Genomic DNA, 21,998 nt, shown 5'->3' with positions numbered 1-21,998 from the left:
CGCCCCCTGGACACTTGCCGCAGTCAGACTGCGTTGTCGCTTCACGACAGGCCGATTTGCGACAATATGAAAACCCAATGCTGCTTTTGGGAAGAGGAAAGAACACGCCCACTCCGAGACAGTGGACGGCAGCAGGTCTGGCCTGTCCTCACACCCCAATATATTTTATGGCAGTGTGGGATTTTGGTGCGTTTTTTGGTGCATGTATCTTAATCTAGTGTTTATTACAAATGCAGTGTTTAAATGTGTAAACACTCGCAGCATTACCTTACATTTACAACTATCTAACATTTATATAGTCTCGATTGCACAGGATGATTCAGCGAAATTAAAGCGTTAAATTAGGATGACGTCATGTTACATGTGAAAAACATCTGATTTAATCCACTAGAGGGCGCTAAATCAAAGTTTTATAGAATGCGATGCACGGGTGGCTCTGTGAATCCCTGCCACTCCAGATCCAAAAGCACATTTTCAATTGTATTTATTTATTTCAATTGGTGCAACCAACACGTTATATTTGCAATGCATTAACCTGGAACAGAGCAATGACGCGTAACTTCTTATTAACATCCATGTGCAGTTTTGACTATCAACAAGATTTACATTACATACATTTACATTTAGTCATTTAGCAGACGCTCTTATCCAAAGCGACTTACAGTAAGTACAGGAACATTCTCCCCGAGGCAAGTAGGGTGAAGTGCCTTGCCCAAGGACACAACGTCAGTTGGCACGGCCGGGAATCGAATTGGCAACTTTCGGATTACTAGCCCGCTTCCCTCACCGCTCGGCCACCTGACTTTATAGACTCCGATGGGATTATAACCTCAAAATATCAATTTCATAATCATAGGTGGATAGTCAATTCCAATAAAGGCAACAAGCTAAAATTAGTTGTACATGCAAACCAGACTTTATTCAACATGCATATCAAACCTTTATTGACAAGGGAAATTAAACGTTTACGAAGCTTAGACATCTTGACTCAACAAAGACAAGTGTACCTGGTTGTATCTGTATCCATCCCTGGCCTATATCACCAAGTAGTGGGAAAGCAGGAGCAGAGATGCACCAAAGCTATCAGATATCCACATTTGCACTGGTTTTATGCAGGACAGCTATGGGAGGAGATAGAGATGTGCTTGTACATGGCTGTGTCCAAATCAACATCCTTCCCCTGAATTTGGATCTTTTCTATACAGCCATGGAGGTACTGGGAGCCATGAAAATCATCCCCTTCATCTGAGGACGACACAGTGAGAGAAAAGGAGGTTGATGAACCACAGAGCAGGAAGGTAGTGAGAGGAAAACATGGATAAGGTGCATAAATCTTGATAGTGATAGTGCTTCCTTGTGCTCAAACTCACCTGGAATTCCCCCAAAACTAAGGAATATACCCGCTTTCCAGCTGGCCAAATAGTCTGGTGTTTCAATGGCCCTTGATAAAATGTCATCAAGAGACACTCTTACTCTGTCCTTCAGCATGTTAATGGATAGTTTGTTGAAGCCCAATTTCAAAACGGTTGAAGATTTGCCCAGTGTTAGTGTGAGTTCCTGCAGGAAAAAGGTACAAAATACTTTTTTTTTTAATCCTGAAATTCTGCCCTTTTCTATTAAATGAAATACACAAATACCTTAATACATAGCATGAATGGCCACAGTCTATTTGTGTCTATCATCTTGAATGTGCTTCCTGCTGAACTATGTAAAGTACTGAGAGTGTGTCACAAGTTAGGTACCTTGGTTATGTTGTTGGCTCTCACTGAAAAAATGGACCCTTGCTCATCATTACGGAGGTTAAGAATGGCTCCCTGCATTTCATTTGATGACTCTGCCCAGATGTCAATATTGATCCCTTTTTCCTCTGACCCAATGGGGATTTCTATAAAGAAACATTTATGAATCTCTCAAGAAACCATCTCCATTCCCCCTTTTAGTCTTTTCAAACAATGTTAAATCCTTCTTAACCCTTGTTTTATGTTCGGGTCTTTCCGACCCATCAGTCATTGTGACCCACCGTTGTATTGCGACAACTTTACCGCATACAAAAACAAAGTGAAGCATTTTCTTTTAACCGGTGGGCTGTCTCAGACGCCCCCCACATTGCGAAGGTTAAAAGAAAATTATTTTGATTTGTTTTTGTATTGGGTAAAATTGGGTAAACACAACGATGGTTCGTTATGAACCTTTGGGTCATGTGACCCGAAGGCAGCACAAGGGTTAAATAAAAAAAACAGTACCGGAGGTTCTGAAGACAGAGAGACCAGCCCCAGAGAAGAAAGTCCCTGGTTTGATGGCATCAAAGCAAGGCATGAGGTCTCCAACCTCCTCGGTCTCCCATGGTGAGGTAAGGTTCAGCCAGTTGCCCTCCCGCACACAGCCGTCCATCTCTGCCACAAACTTGAGCCCCGAACACAGAAGGGAAAATCAATGCAAACACCTTCATCACACAAGAAAACAGATTGTCACATCCCACACAGAGACAGACACTTCACTGTACCGGATTGACCAGCTTCTTCTCATCGACCAGGATCCCTCCGAGGGCCAGGCGTATCTGTCCCGTCATAACCTCCTCCGTCTTGTTGGACTCCAGGCCCACCACCAGAGCCTGCTTCCCATCCACCTCCAGGATCACAAACTTCCCCTCATTGCTCAGGCCCAGCTGGACAGGTTGGGAGGAAGGGGGCGAAGCGATAATGGTCACATGGTGTACATTGTGACACATACTTTGTGTCAGCTTGAAACCGTTTCTGTGCCCCTAAAAACTGTTTTTAACACTATATAAGTATGTCCAATTATTGGTCTACACACCACCTTAGTGTACCTGATGCCATTGGCCGTCGTTCAGTTTGGGCCCGCCTATCGCACTAACAAGGATGTCTGCTTTGGCAATCTGCATCTCAGGGATGCCGTTCCTCAGAGAGAAGACAAACCAGTCCTCTCCTGCGTTGGTGTCCCCATAAAAAACTGCCCCCTCCGGATCCAAAGTCCGTAACTCAAACATAGACTTGATACTGAGGAAGAGGGACGGAAAATGGTTCAACTGAAACATTGACATGGCATGATGGAATATAAACCAGGATACAACAGAATTTCGTTTCCAATAAAAAAAAAATCAACAGGAACATGCCAAACAAGCTGGGTCTGAAGCTTGTGAGCTGTTTAAATGTATAGTGAGGAACATTCGGAACATGGTCAAGCCTGTTTGCCTTATTCTTAGACAACATAATGACTCTGACCTTTTGACCTCTGAGAGGTTGGCTCTGGTCTGCATCAGAGGCCTCCAGGTTCCTCTCTGTTGGTGGGCAAGGTTGACAGGGCCCCGGCCCGACACCTGCTTTTTCACCTCAAAAAACGTCACAAGGTTCACATTGCTTATACTGTTCTTCATTTCTTTATTCATTAGGGGTGCTATGCTTTTTGTAACGCACCCCACACATCAATGTTGATCCGAGACTTGAAATAGCAATACATCCATCTCTATAGACATGCGGCAAGTGCGTCATTTCCCTCAGAATCCTACAGACTAAAGTTAATGGCGTGATTCAGCACAACGTGGGTGAGCTTGTAACACTGTGGAGCAGAAGTCCTAACCTGCCATACCTCTCACGCAGACTGAACAAAGTCCTGGATCTATTCACGCTTTTCTTTCATCAAATAAACAATTAGGTACTATTGAGATGCACCCCTAACCCTCTTTAAGGTCAAGTAAGTTAATTTCATTGATTGCATCCTTTCACGCTCTGTGCGAACCAGTGAAACAGTCAAACATCCATTCCTCACAGGCAGTCATACCTTTTTCATTCCGCTTTCTTGTCCATCAGTCTCCAAGACCAGCAGCGCCAAGTTCAACCCCAGTAGCAGACCACAAGCTAGCATCCTCAATGAGCCCATCCTTCAGTTAGGCTTGATCTAAAACTATACCACCTGTGTCCGACAACCACGGCCGTAACTAGCTTGCTGTGATGAGGAGAGAAGTTTCAGTGGACTCTGTGCCTTTGAAAAAGCCCACACCTCCAGAGACCAGAGGGCAACAGTGTCAACATCACCTGGTGCCAGAAGCCATTGATCTGCAAAATGTTGTGCCTGTGTGATTGTCTAAAGATGTTTTTCGAGTGTGTGGGTCAGATACAGTAAAAGAAGAGCAGGTGAGAAGACAATGAAAAAAACATGAAGAAAAGAAAACATGAAGAAAAAGACAGTTGGAGATTGTTAACAAAGCAGTGGATAATAGTTATTGGTGACTGCGAAAAAGCCATTTATAGTTTCAGCCAAAGTCTGACTGAACTTGGAGCAGTGCAACCAAGGATCAAGAAAATAAATTCAGCATTCTTTTAATGGCATCATTTTATGAAAAGCTGTACTGACAGAAACTTCAAATATCTGTTCCCACTGCCTTGCCATGGACTACACAATTGGACAAACATGCATCTGTGTTCGCTGGGTGAGTGACCTTCGGAGAACAGCTAAACACTGTGTGTTGACTCTTTTGAACGGGACCTTGACTGCGGTGGGTTGGCTACTGGATGCGCGTGAACAAGTAAATGAGTGTGCGTGTAAGTCGAAAATGTGCGTGTGCACTTTACGTTCCCGTGCTGACAACATTCCATTGCGATGAACTGATGACACACTCTGCTGCTTCCAGGAAAGGAATGGTGATGCAGGCACAGCTCCAACGCAGTCCGCACCTAAATCAGTGGCAGCCATTGATCATAGGAACAGCGGCGGATGCATTTCTAAAGAGTCGGTATGCAAAATGTAATAAACCCCAATAAGCCCCTACATGTTTTTGACCTACATAAAGAAGTTACCTTATATGAATCAATCGCATTAGTTACAAATAACTCTGTCAAAACATGTTCTCTAATGCTTGTCAGCATTAGGCGTGACTCTCTTTGCTTTGATCACTGGAAGTCATGTTTAACTCCCATTATTACAAGAAGGGTTTTTGGGAGAAAAGGTTGCACACATACTGTTACAGCCAAAACAATATTTGAGTCTGCATGCGACACGTGTTGAGTTAAGATTCAGTAATGTTTCCACTTTGGCGAAAGGTCAATTGTTAATTCAACCACAACTAGTCTACTCACTAACCTTTAATTTACCTTTTCCTAACCCAGCCCACTCAAGGATTTAACCCAATATTAGCAACTATTGATACATTGTAGAATACATGTATTCATATACACAAACTATACAGGCATTAATTTGTATACCAGACATGTATTATTCCAACTTCTCTTTATGGCTCATAAAATTTACATAAAGATAGAAGACCAAGCTTTATTGATGAACATCACTATACTTTTAACAGTTATAGTTACACAGGATTCCTTTATACTGAGTGGATAGTACAGCCAATGTATCTTGATGTTCTTTTTAAACATGTCACAACTCTCAACCATGATTTGTTGGGTCATCAGGTTAATACTTTATTTGTTTGATTGCAGCAGGGAGAAAGAGGAGGAGACAAGGGAACAAGAGGAAAGAGTGAAATAAAAATGGAAGAAAATAGACAACAGACTAAGGGTAGATGTGGCTACAAGCCGTTGTATCAAATCTAAAGACAAAGTCATCAAGCAACATTATAACATCTTTTAAAAATAACAGTTAAAATATTTGTGGACTCTATGGCACAGTATTACCTAAACATGTACACAATACCAAACAGTTTAGCCACACCCCTAAAACTATGACCAGCTTCATACTGTAGTAAACTAAGCCACAAGATCTTTCTCCGAATCGTTTGCCATTTAGTTCATTCACCTACAAACTATTTCAATTTCTTATGCCATTAAAAGGCACCTTGTCAGTTGAAATCTGCCAAATCTATAGTTGCTAATATTGTAAATATCAAAGCAGAGGCACATTCATATGAATTAAACACTATGAATATATGTGTATCACCACCAGATACCAGGTCATTCTCTTTATTTCAACAAGTTACTTGCTTTTGGTCTGTGACGGCAAACTATGGCATAAGAAATGGTCCAAAAACACCTATGTATCCATCTATAAATGGCTTAAGGTAGGTTATATGTGGAGTCTTTACAGCAAGGCTGGGCCAAAGAGGGCTACATTGAAACTCAACCCTTGAAAAAGTCAGTTGAAAACAGATGCCCCCAAGGGATATTCTGCTTAGGCAGATTTGTTTTGGTTTTCTTTTTCAAACAGATTTTTTTTCCAACACTCCTTCACTCCCACACACACAAACCCACACATACATACACCTGCACGCATGCACACATACACACACACACGGCTCGCAACTACATCGAAGGAGAGGCCTATGAGCCCCTGTGGTTGGTCACGCTGTGGTATTTCTTGCTCTCTTGCCTGAAACGAACAGTGTTGGGGTTCACACACACATTCACACTTCAAAGAGGCAGTGTAAAGTGTGTGTGTGAGTTTGAGAGTTTGGAGGGGGGAGTAACTGGACAGCTCCCATAGTGACTGTGAGAAATAAAGGTGACAGCTGCTCCTTTTGAGGGGGGGGTTCTATGCCAGACCCCAGAACAAATGAAGCAAAAGAGACGTGGAGGATCGAGATAGAGTAGAAGAAAATTGAGAAAAAAAGCAGAAAGAAAAGAGAAACCGACATTGTGCAGACAAAGTGAGAGTTTGTTGACACCAGAGGATATAGACTGTTAGGAAGCGTGTTTTGCTCATGCTTTGTGGATACAGAACCCAAGTTTATTGACATGTTCCTAGGACTACTGTATATATGCATATCAGACTTCATAACGGTTACTTAACTGGTTATTTTCAAGTCGGAAAAAACAGAAATCCGTCTACCTTTAATGCAGTTTGTACTTCATTAACCTCATGACTACAATTACATTCATATTTAAGAGTACTCAACACCCTCCCTTTTGCTGAGGCCACGTCCATCTTGCAAAAAGGGGGGGAGGTGTAATATAAACAAAACAAACAACAGTGTAACAAAAAAAAGTAAAGAAACAAATGTACAGAGAGACACAAAACAAAAGTCCTGGACATTTTGGGGATCTCAGACACCACCATGACTGGCTGCTACGACCTGTCTTACCCCAGCTGAGAGGGAGAGACACCGTTCCCCACTTCTCCGTTCAGAGAGGAATAAAGAGAGGAGAGCCTGGACGCAAACCTCCAAGCCCTCCTCGGCGTCCTGATATTCGCGTCTTCCTGTCCTCTCAATAGGAGGAGAGCTGCCTTTTTCAGTCTATCTAGGAGGCCCCACGGAGGGCGGGCGATGACCTAACTATGGCTTCCCCTCTCTCCCTCCACAAATATCACAGACATGACCCTACCCTGAATCCATCTACTGTTTCCCCTCCTAACTCTCACTCTCTTCAACCTGGCTTGGAAAATGGAGTGTGTCTTTGGTGCACACCAGGGGGAGCCAGGGAGAGGAAAAGGCCACTGAAGATGAAGGTTCTCTGACTTTATTCTGTTCTTCTTTTTGATATCCTTGGAAGAAATGAGATGAGTACATGGAGGACTGGAAGTGCAATGTTCTCTATACTAGCCTACTATTCTTGCCCAGTGGCCAGCTACATGTCCAAATCAGCTACAAGTGGGTCAAGCTTCCGCCAACCTTAGAAGCCTTTCTAGCTCGTGTGTGCACATGCTGCTAAGGTAAAAAAGAACATGATACATGATGGGCCTTGGGTAAACTGTGACAGCATGTGATACTGCCCGGCTTAGTTTGGGGTTAGTTTCCGATATTACACACTCACTGGATCTGTCAGGTGTCACATGTCAAAACTCTACTCGAACCATCAGCTTGGTGGTTTGGATGCGGAAGAATCACTTCTATTGCACTTCTATGCACTTCCCTACAACGGCTAGACCATCTGTTGTAGGAATGCTGCTTTTCGTCTCCGAACCAAACGGAATGAACGTTGCCTTTACGTCAGGCGGCTCTTGATGCACACACGCGTGATGTGAGCATGAAGGGACTCACATACAGACAAAACATACGGTCCGCGAACAGACGTCCTAACTGTTCGTGTGAAGGCTTACGTTTTGCTCTCACAGACAGCGTGAGTGCATTTGTTTGCACGCAAGCAGTCTCCCTCCCGCGACACACGACACACGCAGTGTTGGTTAACGCTCAAACTCCGACTGTGTCATGCGAGGAATTTTCATTCTGGGTCCCTTTCGCTGTCTAGAACACAACCTCGTTCCTGCAGAGATGACGTCCTCATTATGTGCCCGATATAAAGGGAAGCAGACTGAGAAAGTTTGAGCAAAACAAAAAACATACACCCTGTTAGCAGTTATTATTCTTAGATTATACATATTACCATAACGAGTGAGAGAGAGGACAATTAATCAAGCTCTAGAACTACAACACAGAAAAGACGGGAGAACGGAAGAGAGGGGTGACTGGAAGCGAGAGGGCGATTGCTAAGTCGCTGTGTATCTGTCTGTATACTGTAGGTATCTGTCTGGTATCTTCACTCCTCCTTTCCCTTGCCCAATTCCTCCGTTTCCTCTCCTCCCGCTCCCCCCCCCCCCCCCCCGCTCATAGTTCGGCGCGAGTTCTGATTGCTACGTCACAAACAGAGAGGCAGCGGAGACAGTACAAGGGTACCCAGTAACCCCAAGAAGCGGCTCTCGCTATCCTGTCCTCCATCACAAGCCCCTAGGTCCTCCATTTTGAAATATCCCTGTCTTTTCCTGTATCGCTACGGCTTGCCGTTGCTGCTGTCTCGCTGCTTCTTGCTGCCACCACCATTACTGTTATACAGATTGGGGTTGGCTACCAGGGGATGGGGAACCGCGCCCATGTAAGGGCCTGCGGCTGCGGCGTAGTTAAAGAGGGCTGGGAGGAAGGGCAGGGGCTCCACCTTGTCCGCCCCAGGAGCCATCATGTTCAGGGCCATGGGCAGGGCGGCCAGGTTATAGGGGTATGCCAGCAGCTGGGGCCCATACAGGAGGTGATAGGGGTCGGGGTAGAAGGGCAGCTTGGCCAGATCCCCATTGGGGACCATCTTCCCCAGCGGGCCAAAGGGAAAGGACCCCGTGGGGTAGGACACCAGGAGGTTCTCCTCCTGTTTCTTCCCCGAGCGGTAACCTCCTGGAACGATGAGGGGCAAGGGTAACTCCTGGGCGGGGTAGCCCCCCGCCTCGGCCTCCCGGCGGTGGGTGTCCCTGGGGCTGTTCACAGGCTCGGGGAGTGGTGCACGGGGGAGGAGCAAGGCATGGGCCGAGGGCCGAGGGTCGGTCGCTGGAGCCGGATGTCCCCGTGGGCAGTTGGAGCCTGTCGGGTCCCCGGGTTGCGTGCGAAGCCTGGGCAGCCTTGGCGGCCTGGGCCTGGCGGTTGACCTGGACCAACAAATCCATGGCAGTGGGGGAGCGGCGAGGGGACTTGGGGGGCCGTCTCTGTGCGAGGGGGCTGTTACTAGTGGTTTGAGTGGCGATGCGTTGTGGGGACGGAGCAGGGCTGATCGGCTCCTCTTTGGGTACGAGGAGGGTCACTTCCGGGTCTCTCGTCTGCTCCAGAGGAGGATGGCACAACCCCCTAGTGTGCTGAACCTTCTCTCTTTCCATCTCCATCTCTCTGTGCCTCTCCCTCTGCCTCTCCCTTTCCTTTTCTCTCTCCCTGTGACTTTCCCGTTCCATCTCCCTTTCTCTCTCTCTTTGCATCTGCCTGTCCCGCTCTCTCTCCAGCTCCCTCTTTCTCTCCCACTCTCTAGCTAACATAGAGGACATGGTGAGGTCTTGTGCTTCACTAGGGGAGGGGCTCCTGGACAGGGGCATGACCCTAAGATCCTGAGCCAATGAGGACGAGCCCTCGTAACTGGCCGGAAGGAAAACGTGCTTCCCCGGCTTCTCCCTCTCTGTGATGACTTCCCGCTTCACGCAGCTGACGACTACACCGGGAGCTGTTGCCGTGGGAACATTCGGGGCGGCGCTGTTGATCTGGGCCTGACAGGTCATGGGCGTGTTTGGAGGGGCGTTCACGTGCCCTGTGTGGCCTGCCGGGCTGGGTATCCTGTTAAGCTGTCCGTCTAGGTTCCTCTTCTTGGGGGTCCGGAAATCCAGACATTCGGATCCACTCATGACCAGAACCCCCTGGAGAGTTGGGGGTGCAGCAGGGGGGAATAATTTGGGCCGGCAAGGGGTAAGGGTGGGAAGGTAGGGAAGTTTGGCTGGACTGTCGGGGGAAGGCTTTATAATGTGTGGACTTGGCCCCCTCTCGAGGACAGGGGCACTGAGTTCTTTGACTTCTGAGTTGTCGCATGGTGCAATCTGATTGATGACGGTTTGGTGTTCTGCTTTGACCTCGCATGTCTCGCTCTCATTCCCCTTGGGCTCTAAGCACTCTCTACTGATGTTAGGTGGGTCGGGTGTAGAGTAGCTGATAACTGGGATAGACTGGGCCATGGGAACCTGGTCAACGCCCCTGTCTGGGTCTTTGCTTACAGGGCTAACTGATGTCTCTGCTGTGTTTGGCTCTGGCTGTGTCTCTTCTCTCTCAGGAGAGCTGCTTAACTCGTGACGTCGAACGTGGCGAGTCAACGCCGACGACGTTTTACACACCTTGTGACACTGGGGGCAGGTGTGTCTTGCTAACGCTCTCCGGCTCAGGCGACCGGGACTGGATGTGCTCTTCGCTAGCGCCCTACTCTCTCTCTCCTCCTGACCTCTCTCTTTCTCGGGCTCCGTCTCCTCGCAACCCACTTTGGGCAGCAGGGATTGGGGCTCTGAGGCTTTGGGGTGCTGGGTCTTCTGGTGGTCTTCCAGTTTATCTCTTGAGGGGAAGGGAGCCCGGCAGTGCAGGCAGACAAACTCCAACAGGTGGCTCAGTTCATGTTTGTCCCGTTTCCTCGGACTGGAGAACCAGCAACCGCAAGTACCGCATTCCGAGGCGTTGTCATTGGACCAGGGCCGCCGTTTTATTCCCACCGGAGAGGCTGAGGTAGACAGGGGGATACTGGGAGGAGAAGGATGAAGGTGTTCGTCGAGTGTGGCACGATCGCCCCCCGTTTCGGCACCAGCCGACTGTTTGTCCTTCTCCTTGGAGGGAACTGAGGACGAGTCTGTCGTTTTTCTGTCCTCATCAAGCATGCGGTCTTCCGCCTTGCCTTCATCCCCCTTCACCTCCCCATCCTCTTCCTCCATTTCCTCCTCCTTCTCCACTTCTGCCTTTGTCTCTTCCCCTGCAACTTCCTCCTCCTCGTCCTCCTCCGCCTCCTCCTCTTCGTCCGGTCTCTCCGCCTCCTTGTTGACATGGGTCATGAGTCTCTCGGCCCTCCTCATCAGGCGAAGGGAGCGCTTGTGGTGAAGCTTGCGTCGCCAGCTCCTGGTCTTCTGGACAGGAACTTGGCCCTTCCTCTTGGGCTTGTAAGCGTAGTAGGGCCTCCACAGATTGTCCTCCCCATCGTCATCGCTTTCCTCCTGCTCACGCACTTCCTGACGGAAGTAGTATTCCCTGACCTTCCCCGGAGGTTTGGGACTCTTCCTCCTGGGCTCCCCCTCCCCTCCTACGTCTTTCTCTGCTTCGGCCCCGAGGCTGGAGCTGCGGTGACCGCGGTGCTTGTGGTGGTGGTGGTGGTGAGAGTGACGAGGCTCCTTGGCGTCTTGCGGCGACGGCTCGGTCCGTTTGGTTTTGGGAGGGTGGGGACTCTTGTCTCGCCGGAGGTCTGTCTCGGAGATGCTGCGCTTGACGATGGCCTCCTCGCCGATCCGCACCGTGATCTGGCACAGCGGCCCCGCCCCCCTCTGGCCACATGCCTCCCCAGGAGAGGAGGAGCGCCTGGAGGCGGAGCTGTCGCTCCTGCTGTGGGACTTGCGCGATTTGCGATGGGACCGTCCGCTTTCTGCTTCCTGTCGGCTCTTCCCGGAGCCTTCCTCTGCTGTGTCTGAACTGTCCCGGGATCTCTTCCTGTGGCTGTCGGTACTCTCCCTGTGGTTTCTGTTCGGCCTCGGCCCAGCCTTGGGAAGGATCTGACTAGCGTTTGCTTCAGGGGAGGGGCTACCCAGTGGACTTTTGGCGACCTGGTTGCTATGGACTATGACGGAGGACGACACGGTAGTGCCGTGCACTATGACGGAGGGTTTAGGGTGTCCGTACGTTATGACAGAGGACCCGGTCAGTTCTGTACTGCGGCCACCCTTGGGTGTTTTGGACTTGCTGCTTGCGGCCATTTTGGAGGCGCCACTGCTGCTAGCTCTCTCCGGATCTGACGCCTCTCTATCACTCCTCTTCATGTCTGTCTGAGGGAAGGGGGCACGTGTGGAGATCTCCCCCCGCTCCAAGCTTATCGAGACAGGGAAGCCGTCGGGGTAAGCGTCCGGGTCAGGCTTGACGGTCTTTGGGTGCGTGCCGCCGGTAAGGCCCAGGGAGTTGGGCCGGGCGCAGTCTAAGGAGAGGGGGAGGGGCAAGGGGTCTCCGGAGGAGAGGAGGAGCCCGTCGGGGAGCGTGTCACTGTAGGTTTTGTAGGGTCTCTTCTGGGAGCGCATGGGTAGCAGGCGGTAGAGCTTGAGCGCGTTGACTTTCTGCTTGTAGCCGCCGTTGGCCGTCTTCTCGCTGGAGATGAGACCCGGGCTGATGCCGTGGATGGCCTTCTGGTGGGTCTTGAGGTTGTAGTAGGTGGCGAAGGCGTCCCAGCAGAAGATGCACTGGTAGCGGCGCTCCCCCGTGTGCCACACCTCGTGCTTGGTCCGGTATTCGGCCAGGGCGAACACCTTGTCGCAGAAGTGACATGGGTACTTGCGGCGCCACGAGTGTACGTTGGAGTGGCGCTTGAGGCTGGACAGGGTCATGTACGAGCGTTCGCACACCCTGCAGAAGTAGATGATGTGGCCGTCCACCACCTTCACAAAATGGTGGTTATCGTCTCCTGCAAGCAGCTCCCCTGACTCTGCGTCGGCCTCCTGATCCACCAGGAGACCGCAAGCCTTTTTCTCTGCCAGCTGTGCTTTGCCGCTGCTCTCCACTCCTTCCGCCCCTACGACTACGCCGCCCTCGATCCTCACCTCCCCCTCCTCCAAGGGCTCCTCTTTGGGCTGGATGGGGAGGGGGGGCCGGCTGGGGGACAGGCTGGGGGGGAGGGCGGCGGCCTGGGGCAGAGGCTGGCGACAGGAGGCCTCGTGGGACTGCAGTCTCTTGTTGTGGATGAAGGCTTTGCCACAGTGGCGGCAGCTGAGGGCGCGTCCCCCGCGGTGCAGCCGCATGTGCACCGTCAGGGAGGATGCGGAGCTGAAAAGGCGGTGGCACACCCCGCAGATCAGCTCTGGCTTCTGGCCACCCGGGGGGGAGGAGGCAGAGGAGGAGAACGAGACCGGGTGGTGGGGAGGGGTAAGGGCTTCGGTGGGGAGAGAGGGTAGAGGAGGAGGGAGGTGGAGGGGAGGCGGGTGGAGGCTGGGTCCATGGGGGCTGACTCCCACCCTCCCTCCTTGTTTCCCCGGTAAGCTGGCTCTCTCCTTCCTCTCTGTGTCTCCGCCCCTCTGGCCCTGATAGGCCACAGTGCTCAGGTTGAACAGGATCTTGGCAGTCTCAGAAGGGGAGGCGGGGCCATTGGCTAGTCTGTGTCTCTCCCCCCTCCCCTCCCCCAGGTAGCCCCCAGTAGAGCCGTTAGTGGGCCGCGCGGGAAATCGGTGGAACTGAGAGTCTGGAATCTGTACTTTGGAACATTTTAGCGGTGGAGGAGATTTGATGTCCTTCCTCACCAGTGCTGTAAGATCTATGGGAGACGAGGAAGAGGAGGGTGACGAGGAGGAGGAAGAGGACGGAGATTGGTCGTGCCGCGGCGGCTTAAAGGGCCGGTGCTTCACGTCGGTGGTGGCGTCTAGCTTCCACAGTGAGCCCTCGTCCGAGGCCTTGGAGGCTGCCATGGAGGAGGAAGGGCGGCGGCGGGGGGAAGGGGAGGCGGGGGCGGCCCGACAGTGGTTCTGAACGGTGAGCGCGGCGGGCAGGGCGGCGCTGAGCGGGAAGCTGAGGGTGATCTTGGCATTCTTGGGCCCGTCGGCCACGTCCTCCAGCCCCTCCATGGTCATGGCCTCTCCCCCCCAGCCTCCTTGTCTGCTCTTGCCCTTCATCTCCTCTAGCCCCCAGTCAGACAGGCAGGTCTCTGCCTCCGACAGTGACCTATGGGGTCGTGGTAATCGTGGGCAGGCTGGCGTGCCAGGAACTCAGGAGGGGCACAGGCGGCAGTGGTGGTGGTGGGGTCCGTCCAGACGTGGGCGGCCCAGAGAGAAGGGAAACGATCGGTAGCGTTAGCCGCTGGCGAGGAAGAGGACTGATGCAGCGGCTGGTGGAAGTGTGGAACGTGTCGCGGGCTGGGGGAGGCCCCGGCAGCCAGGTGCTGCTCGCTCAGGCGTGACAGGAGGAGGCCCGCGTGGATAGGGTCCCAGTGCACCACCCTGGACACCATGACCAGCCCCCGAAACCTGCGACACACAACAAGAACAATGCGTTAGGGATAAACACACACGGAGGACACTCTCCAAAAGAAAACTAAACGTTTAACAAGAGTGACAAGCGCCTCAGCATTACCTGTCATCACGCAAACAAAACCGCGTTTGAAAGGGAAAGCGCGTAGGAAAAACAATAAGGAAAGGCTGATCTCTAAAGCCTCGAGACTTCAAATGTGAGTCAGGAATGGCGACAAGGGAGAGAGAGGGAGAGAAAAAAGAGGGGTAGGAGGAATTTGCAGCGCCGCTGGTTTAGATTTCAGTCCCAGCCACGGCGGCCGAGTCCTTTTTTCAGCGGCGTCCCGGGGATCCATCTCAGCATTGATGCGACATTCCCGTTGCCTAATTGGAAGGCGTTTCCAGATTTCATCAAGATTCCACAGGAATAGAGTGTTGACTGGCATTCACTGGCCGTGCTAACTTAAAAATAGGCTGGCTGTCTGAGTGTACAAGGAATGGGGGGGTGGGGGGAAGGAGGGGGGAGGAGGGGGGCGGGGGGTGATTACGATCACAGGCTTGTTAGCCATTCCTGGCAGTGGCTAGTATCTGCCGGGCATGACTCTAACCATTATTTGTGAAGGCAGGGGGGAGGGAGGGAAGGAGGAGGAAGTGAAAGAAAGGGGGAGGAAAGACGGAGAGACGGAGAGAGAGGAGTGAGAGGAGGTGGGGTGGAGAAGTGTTGTTTTTCCGCCCTCTCCATCCGGTTCCATCGCACAGCTAAGAGGACGAACGGCGGTCGACGGCGACGCTTCCCCCCCCCCCCCCATTTCCATTCTGAGTCAGCTGCCGTAAGTGGCTGAGGCTCTCCTTCTGAAATGTGTTCACGCGCTACCTCCGGACACATCTGCGATAGGCCATTTTATTGTTATTACTTATATAACACGGTGGGCTATTTTGCGAGGGGCTGCAGATTGGGGAGTGGGAGGTGCAGGAGGGGGGGTGGGGGGGGGGGATTGGTGGCTGCTGAGGCCTAAACGATGCGACACGAAGAAAAAACCCCAGTCATGCTTTTCTGCCTGCGTTTTCAAGCAGCGAGGCAGCCAGGAAGGCAGGCCTCTGTAAAATTCCACAGGCAGCCCTGAACAGGCAGAAACTAGGTCAGCACTGTTATTGCAGAGGGAAGAGGAGGGAGAGAGAGAGAGAGAGAGAGAGAGAGAGAGAGAGAGAGAGAGAGAGAGAGAGAGAGAGAGAGAGAGAGAGAGAGAGAGAGAGAGAGAGAGAGAGAGAGAGAGAGAGAGAAAAGCCCAAAACAGGAACACACAGGCACAGCACAGGCAGACAGACAGGCGACCCAACGCATACACGCATGCACAAACCTGCGGGCAACAGAAGCAGGCAGATGTAAACAAACGACTCCTACACGGATGGGATTTGGTTGTAAATGACATGCAAAACTAAAGGGTGAAACAGAGTATCACTAAGTCACAGAGATAGGGCACAGGTGGAAAAAAAAAACAGAGGCTTGGATAAGAGAAAGACAGGGGGAAGGCTACACAACTGGAATGGACACACACACAGCACACAAACACACAACCAGAAGGAAGAAAATGTGACTGTGTAACGCCAAAACCTATGTAAACATCATTGAGAATCTTGCTGAGACACAATGACAGTGGGGTATATCAGAAAGTAGGCATATCGTTTTCAGTTAGAAGTGTTAAAAGCCACGATCCTTCTCGCACGGCGCGGGAAACCCCTTCAACGAGGCGCCAGCAGGCTAGGAGGCGGCCGACGCGGCGAGAGAGACAGCTCCAGGGCAAAAAATGCCACGATTCTTTCTGGCGTTTGCGCCACGGACGGCAGAAGGGGGGTGGGGGGTAAACGCGTCTGCCGCCCCCGCGCTATTCCTCTTCGTCTCCCTGTGACGCACGCACTGCTTCTCCACAAACAAGCCCTCTGCACAACAGCCTGGCCAAGCGTGACAAGGGGAGGTGGTGGGTGAGGTGTGTGTGTGTGGTGTGTGTGTGTGTGTGTGGGGGGGGGTTCAAATACACAGACACACACACAATTTGGATACACGCACGCGCGTACACTCACACACACGTAAGTGCCTGAACCTCAGAGCACCTTTCTCGCACAAAAAAAGTAGCCCAGAGCTTCTCTGAAACGGGATGTTCCGCACAAACAAACATGTCGGCCCAAGGTCTGTTCAATCTATTTATACTGGTGGCACCGCGAAACAGAAGAGAACAGCGAGAACAGGTGCACTGCTGGAGTGGGACAAACTGACAAACTAGCGTTTCACTCGATAGACAGAATCTTGACATCGGCAAGGAATTAAGCATGTGAGAACATGTTACCCTGACGGAAAAAAAGAGGACAAATGAATAAGGCCTGTGTTCCCCACTACAAACTCTGTTTCTCTGAAACTATGTTTCTTTTGCAGTGGTGCGCCGGGCGGTAGGTAGAGGTTTGAGTAGGGGCCGCACGCTGGAGGAAACAATTTTGGGGCCCACGCCGTTCCAGCCTGTGAGCCGGCAATGGAACGGGGGGGCATGTGGAAATGGGAGGTTGTCGGTTGGGACCTCTCTCTCCCAAGAGTGGCCAGCTGGGGGGAGAGGGAGGGGGGGGGGGCAACCATTAAGACAGCAGTTAGGCTGTGAAAAGGGGGGTGGGTGGGATGGACGATGGGGTTGGGGGGGGGGGGGGAGGGGGGCATAGTTAGGCAGAGGGGTATTGAACTCTGCACAACCCCCCGGCTCCAGAAAGCATGGCGCGGCCAACCAGATGGGGCTAAAGAGGGGAGGAAGGAAGAAAACAAGACGTGGTTGGTACCAGCCAGGGAGTGGTTGAGAGGGTGGGCGCACGGAGGTATGATGACGGAGAAAGGGGAAGAGGTGAGGGGGGGGGGGGGTAGTGTGACTTCACGTGCGTCTCTTGCTTGTCCAGATTTCACGGGTTTCTTTGGCGTTCAGATCCTGCTCAGCTTGTCTGCACCTCTTCCCTGACCCTAACACCCTCACACCCCCTTCTTGAATAAACAGTGGTAGCACAGTGATGTTGCATGCCACTCCACGCATCAGAAAGCCTGCCCGTGTTTCATCCGTCCTCTCTACGCTCTGTTAGCTTTCAAGCCACCACATAATTCAGCTAATTCTGCCTCTGTAACACAATAATGGGAAGCATTAGGAGCGGGGTAGAAGACCCCGAAAAAAAGTACCTCAGGAGAGTGGTAACACTACACCGGTGACCTTCTCAAAGCAATTCCCCCCCAAAATCTTTTTCAATTTTGCACATGGCCGCTCTGCGAAAATGCCCTTACCGTGTTTACAAAAGTCTGAAGGCTCAGGGTCCACACTGACGTGTTTGCGAGGCTGGGGAGGCGCTGTGCGAAAGGCCGGGTTCATTCATATGGCTCCATGGGTGAGATGACAGCTTTGGTAACACCGTGTGCCACTCGGATGTCCCCCCTCACCCCCCCCCCCCCCTCCCAAGGCCCCACTCCTACGTGTGTACCGCTGCCCCTTGACGCGGTTGCTACAACAGCTCTCGACTTTATTGCGTTAGCCCCTCAGGGCCAGAACATGACTTGCGAAACATGCGCCAGTAACTATCAAATAAACCTTCCACATGCAGCATGCTACAAACATACATGAGTCATAATGTTGGTGTACATCAGTCGGCTGAGGCTGGGGATGTTTCCGAAAATCCTTTGATACAAAGAATTACTTCTGAAATGTTTTGGCCTTCATTGCCTGCATGTCAGACTGAAATGATGTGAACCGGTCGAAAGAGAAAACCTGACACCAGCTCATCGACAGTTCAGACGCACGTGAGGCTTTCTATCACCTGACCTTTGAACGGGAATGCCCTGTGGCATTGTGGGTCAAATTTCCCATACATTGGGGCCGAGGAGGTTTGCTGTGGCGACCATGGAGACGAGGAATGTGGAATAGTTGGCGCACGGACTGTTGTTTTGGAAAAAATAAGGGTTAGAGTGAGGGCCGCAACAACAGGAGTGTGACGTCAAAATGTCCTCCATGTTTTAGAGACAAACTCCCCACCACCGCCACCCCAACAAAAATAAACTGGTCAGGGATACTTGGTTAACGGGTCAACGACACAAGAAGGGCAAGAATAGATGAATCCAAGTTATAGTACAAGGAAATATCAGCGTGTATGTTCAAGTTTGTCCCCAACTCTGTGATTTTGTAAGCGGTTTTGATGGAAGGGATTCAGCCGTTGCGGTTATAGATTAAGGTTTCCCTAAACACAAAAACACACGTCACTTCTAACGGTTCTTCTGACGCACAGCGGCTAGCCCCCCAATCCGGGATGATCGACTGGGACGCGAAAGACGACGAGAAATTCGAAGTTTCATCACAATCTCTAAACGAGTCATCGCTCCTGAAAAAGAACTGCGTGGCGAGCTAGCGACAGAGGGGAGGATGAGAGACAAGGCCTCTTATAGGCGCCACACACAAACACACGCAAGCACACTCACGCAAAGGCAAACACACCAGTACACAGGCGCAAACACACGCAGCCACATGCACTCAAACACTGCACACGTATTAAATAAACCTTGCGTTCACACTCTTCCTTGCATACAAAACAACAACCCCAGCAACGGCATGACTGAGAAAAACAAGCAGGAAAAAGAGAGGACATATTCAGCCTCTCTCTCTCTCTCTCTCTCTCTCTCTCTCTCTCTCTCTCTCTCTCTCTCTCTCTCTCTCTCTCTCTCTCTCTCTCTCTTCGGTAGACAAGCACACAACAAGAGAACGTACCTCGGAAAACCTCCTGCTGCATCTCTGCTGCGATGTGTTCTCCCTCTCCCCTCTCTCCCTCTCTCTCTCACTCGCTCGCTCGCTCTCTCGCCCTCGGTCCGCGGTTGCGCGCGGAGAGTGTGTGCGCGTCTGCGTGCGTCTGCGTGCGTGCGTGCGAGAGCGCGGGGAAACACGGCGCACACGCACGGCACACACAGGCAGGCAGCAGTGTGTGTGAAGACAGAGGGCAGGAGCGACTCTCACACTCTGACTCGGTCTCCCTCCTGCCCCCCCCCTTCACTCTCTCGCATGCTCTCCCCTGTCTTTCCCTCTCTTGCTTCAGTTTTGCCTCTGACACATGATTCTCAGTGTTTTTGCCTTTTCCTGCAAGTGAATCCCCCCCCCCCTTCTATTCTCTCTTCGCCTCTGCCCCCCCCCCCCCCCCCTCCACCCCACTCCCCTGCCCCCTCTGAATCCAATCTTCTTTTTATTTGGAAGTGTTGTTCTCCACATACACACTAACAGGCAGACACACACACACACACACACTACTTTATATACACAAAGCCCAGTGATAGGGAGAGGGAGGGAGAAGCAGGGGGAGAGAGGGAGAGCAAGCGAGCGAGCGAGAGGACGCCATTTAAGCAGTTTGTTACGAGCACTGCCAGTCCCCAAAATGGCTGAAAACAAACAGGAGCCATGCCAAGTAAAAAAAAAAACTGGGCACCCGGACAGACAGACAGACATGGACGGAGAGAGAGATGGAGAAAGAGAGAGAGCAAGAGAGAGAGAGAGAGAGTGAGAGAGATAATAAAGACAAACAAGACAATAGTCGGATGGCGGATGGAAGCACTCCCCGCTAAAGAAGTGAAGTGGACAGAAAGAAAAGAACGAGAGGGAAGAGTGGGAGAGAATAAAAGAGGTAAAGGGTGAAGGAGAGGCAGAGAGCGAAAGGAAAGTGAAAGAAGGAGAGGGAGAGGAAAGAGAAAGTAGAGAACGAGGGACACGGAGAGAGAGAGAGAGAGAGAGAGAGAGAGAGAGAGAGAGAGAGAGAGAGAGAGAGAGAGAGAGAGCGAGAGAGCGAGAGAGAGAGAGAAGGGCAGGGACAGGCTGTCTGTGTTTTTATAGCCGCTGCTAAAAGGGTTCAAGTTTATGTGGGGAGATGGCCACTCAGTCAGGTGTGTCTTTGAGGTCACTGCGTGACAGAGTTCTTAAAGGACCCCCTCGGGTCAAATTCTCCCTCAAGTACACTTTGGCCTTCGTGTTCAGCCGAAACACTGAACCACCACCGTCCATGTTGTGCTGCACAACATCGACTCGTAAAACAAATAACTGTCTGTTCAGAAGCATTAACACTCTGTCACATCATCTTAAACCTGGAAGACTAACTATCAAGTCAAGGATCTGACGGGTTTAAAATAGAACTTTAAAGACTTACTTAGACTTGGCCTGATTTCTCTGCTGGCCCTAAACGGTGCATACCTGGCTTCCCTGATCGTCTCCCTGGACTGTCTTATAGTTTAGGAGCAGCCCTGCTCGAAACCCAGGAGCAGGACACAATCAGAGCAAGCGAGAGAAGTGATCAACAACAAAACAATTCGAGAAACGATCATATTATTATTTAAACTTTCCCCAACAGCCTTCTGGGCACGGCGTCCACATGCTTCACGACACACACACACACACACATACCACTACCATACCCCCCCCTCACCCCCCCCCCCCCCTCCACCCTTTTTCTCTCGCCCACCTCACTATTTCCCTCGCTCTCCCTCCCTCTCTCTCCAGCTCTCATTGTATACTGCCACACTTGTCTCCATGGGAACTGTCCTGGGATTGGGTGTTGCTCCTGTGACCTCTCCGGCTCCTGAAGGAACTTTGTCGGGGAGGGGAGGGTGTTCTCCCTCCAAATGCACTCTTTCACCAATGGAGGCTGTGTGAGAGGGAGGAAGGGAGAGGCTGTGCATGTGTATGAAGCGGGCAGTTCTGCCTACCTGCTTTTTCGGGACACTAAACGAGCATGCGAGCCTGCGTGCGTGTCTGCCGCTGCGCGACCAATTCCGGGCCGTTGGGCGAAAACAACAATCGCTTGTGTGCGTGAGGGCGTGAGGGCTATGCAGGACTGTGCCCGCCCGGTGCACGCACGTCTCTGTGTTGTCCTGGAGCCTGCAGCCCACCACCGACTCTGTATTCAGACGGAGTCTCGGCGTTCAGCCGTCCTTATTCATGGGCGCTTGCCCGAACGTGATCATAGCTTTTCATGCTGTGCTACCAAGCGACACACACATCTGAATACGCAAAGATGGGGAGGCTAAGGGAGCCATCTTTGTGGGAGATCCGAGCCAGAAAAGGGGGAGGGGGGGGGGGGGGCTTGGTCGGATAGCTCAAACGAGGGTTTGATCAGAACGTTTAGAAGGGTTTTTCTTTAGATGCTCGAAAACACTTGATGCAAGAGCAGATCAGGGAATGCACGTGTTGCACGCAATGCAACGAAAGCATTTTCAGTAACACCCTTCTCTTTGGACACAACAATGGAAAACTGAAATTCCAATGAAACCCTTTCAGTTTTCACAATCGGACAATGTATTCAACCTGGCGTCAGCCTGTAACCCTAATGTCTCAATATCTGTAAACAATTCTGTGGACCCAGCAGCGTGCCTATTCCCGGCCAGTTGATGAAGCAACCAACGTCTCGATTTGTCTCAAATATGACTGTCTGCTTTAATTGCGAACCCCCTGAAGACTAAAGAAAACCTATAAACATCCAAAACAGTCTCTGGGTCCCAATACCTGCACCACATGGATTTTGGGACCGGCACGTTCAATTCCAATCTGCTTTCAAGGATGCTGAAGGGCATGCTTCCAGAAAGTTCTGAGCGT

General features: G+C 51.3%; 2 protein-coding genes across 5 annotated transcripts; both read right to left on the bottom strand.

Annotated features, from left to right (window-relative positions):
- Window positions 1-893: 893 nt before the first annotated feature.
- On the bottom strand, window positions 894-3,986 carry shbg (sex hormone-binding globulin). Of its 4 annotated transcripts, none has more exons than XM_062449840.1 (8): window positions 3,799-3,986; window positions 3,243-3,349; window positions 2,828-3,017; window positions 2,504-2,665; window positions 2,244-2,403; window positions 1,743-1,885; window positions 1,371-1,557; window positions 894-1,245 (listed from the first exon to the last, which is right to left on the bottom strand). In XM_062449840.1, exons 1-8 carry the CDS (start codon window positions 3,895-3,897, stop codon window positions 1,109-1,111), a joined length of 1,185 nt encoding a protein of 394 aa, XP_062305824.1. In that variant the 5' UTR covers window positions 3,898-3,986; the 3' UTR covers window positions 894-1,108. The 4 variants fall into 4 exon arrangements, with proteins under 4 accessions (XP_062305824.1, XP_062305825.1, XP_062305826.1 ...); XM_062449841.1 differs by having other exon boundaries at window positions 3,243-3,340; XM_062449842.1 differs by having other exon boundaries at window positions 3,243-3,337; window positions 3,799-3,985.
- Window positions 3,987-5,229: 1,243 nt separating this feature from the next.
- zbtb4 (zinc finger and BTB domain containing 4) lies at window positions 5,230-19,296 on the bottom strand. Its single transcript, XM_062449624.1, is given in 3 exon segments — window positions 5,230-9,038; window positions 9,040-14,385; window positions 19,140-19,296. Coding segments are annotated over 2 exon segments (5,358 nt in total). The 5' UTR covers window positions 14,035-14,385; window positions 19,140-19,296; the 3' UTR covers window positions 5,230-8,675.
- Window positions 19,297-21,998: the final 2,702 nt, after the last annotated feature.

This window comes from Osmerus eperlanus, chromosome 23, assembly GCF_963692335.1.
Source record: "Osmerus eperlanus chromosome 23, fOsmEpe2.1, whole genome shotgun sequence".
NCBI classification, from domain to species: domain Eukaryota; kingdom Metazoa; phylum Chordata; class Actinopteri; order Osmeriformes; family Osmeridae; genus Osmerus; species Osmerus eperlanus.
This window is presented reverse-complemented; position numbering and strand designations above follow the sequence as displayed.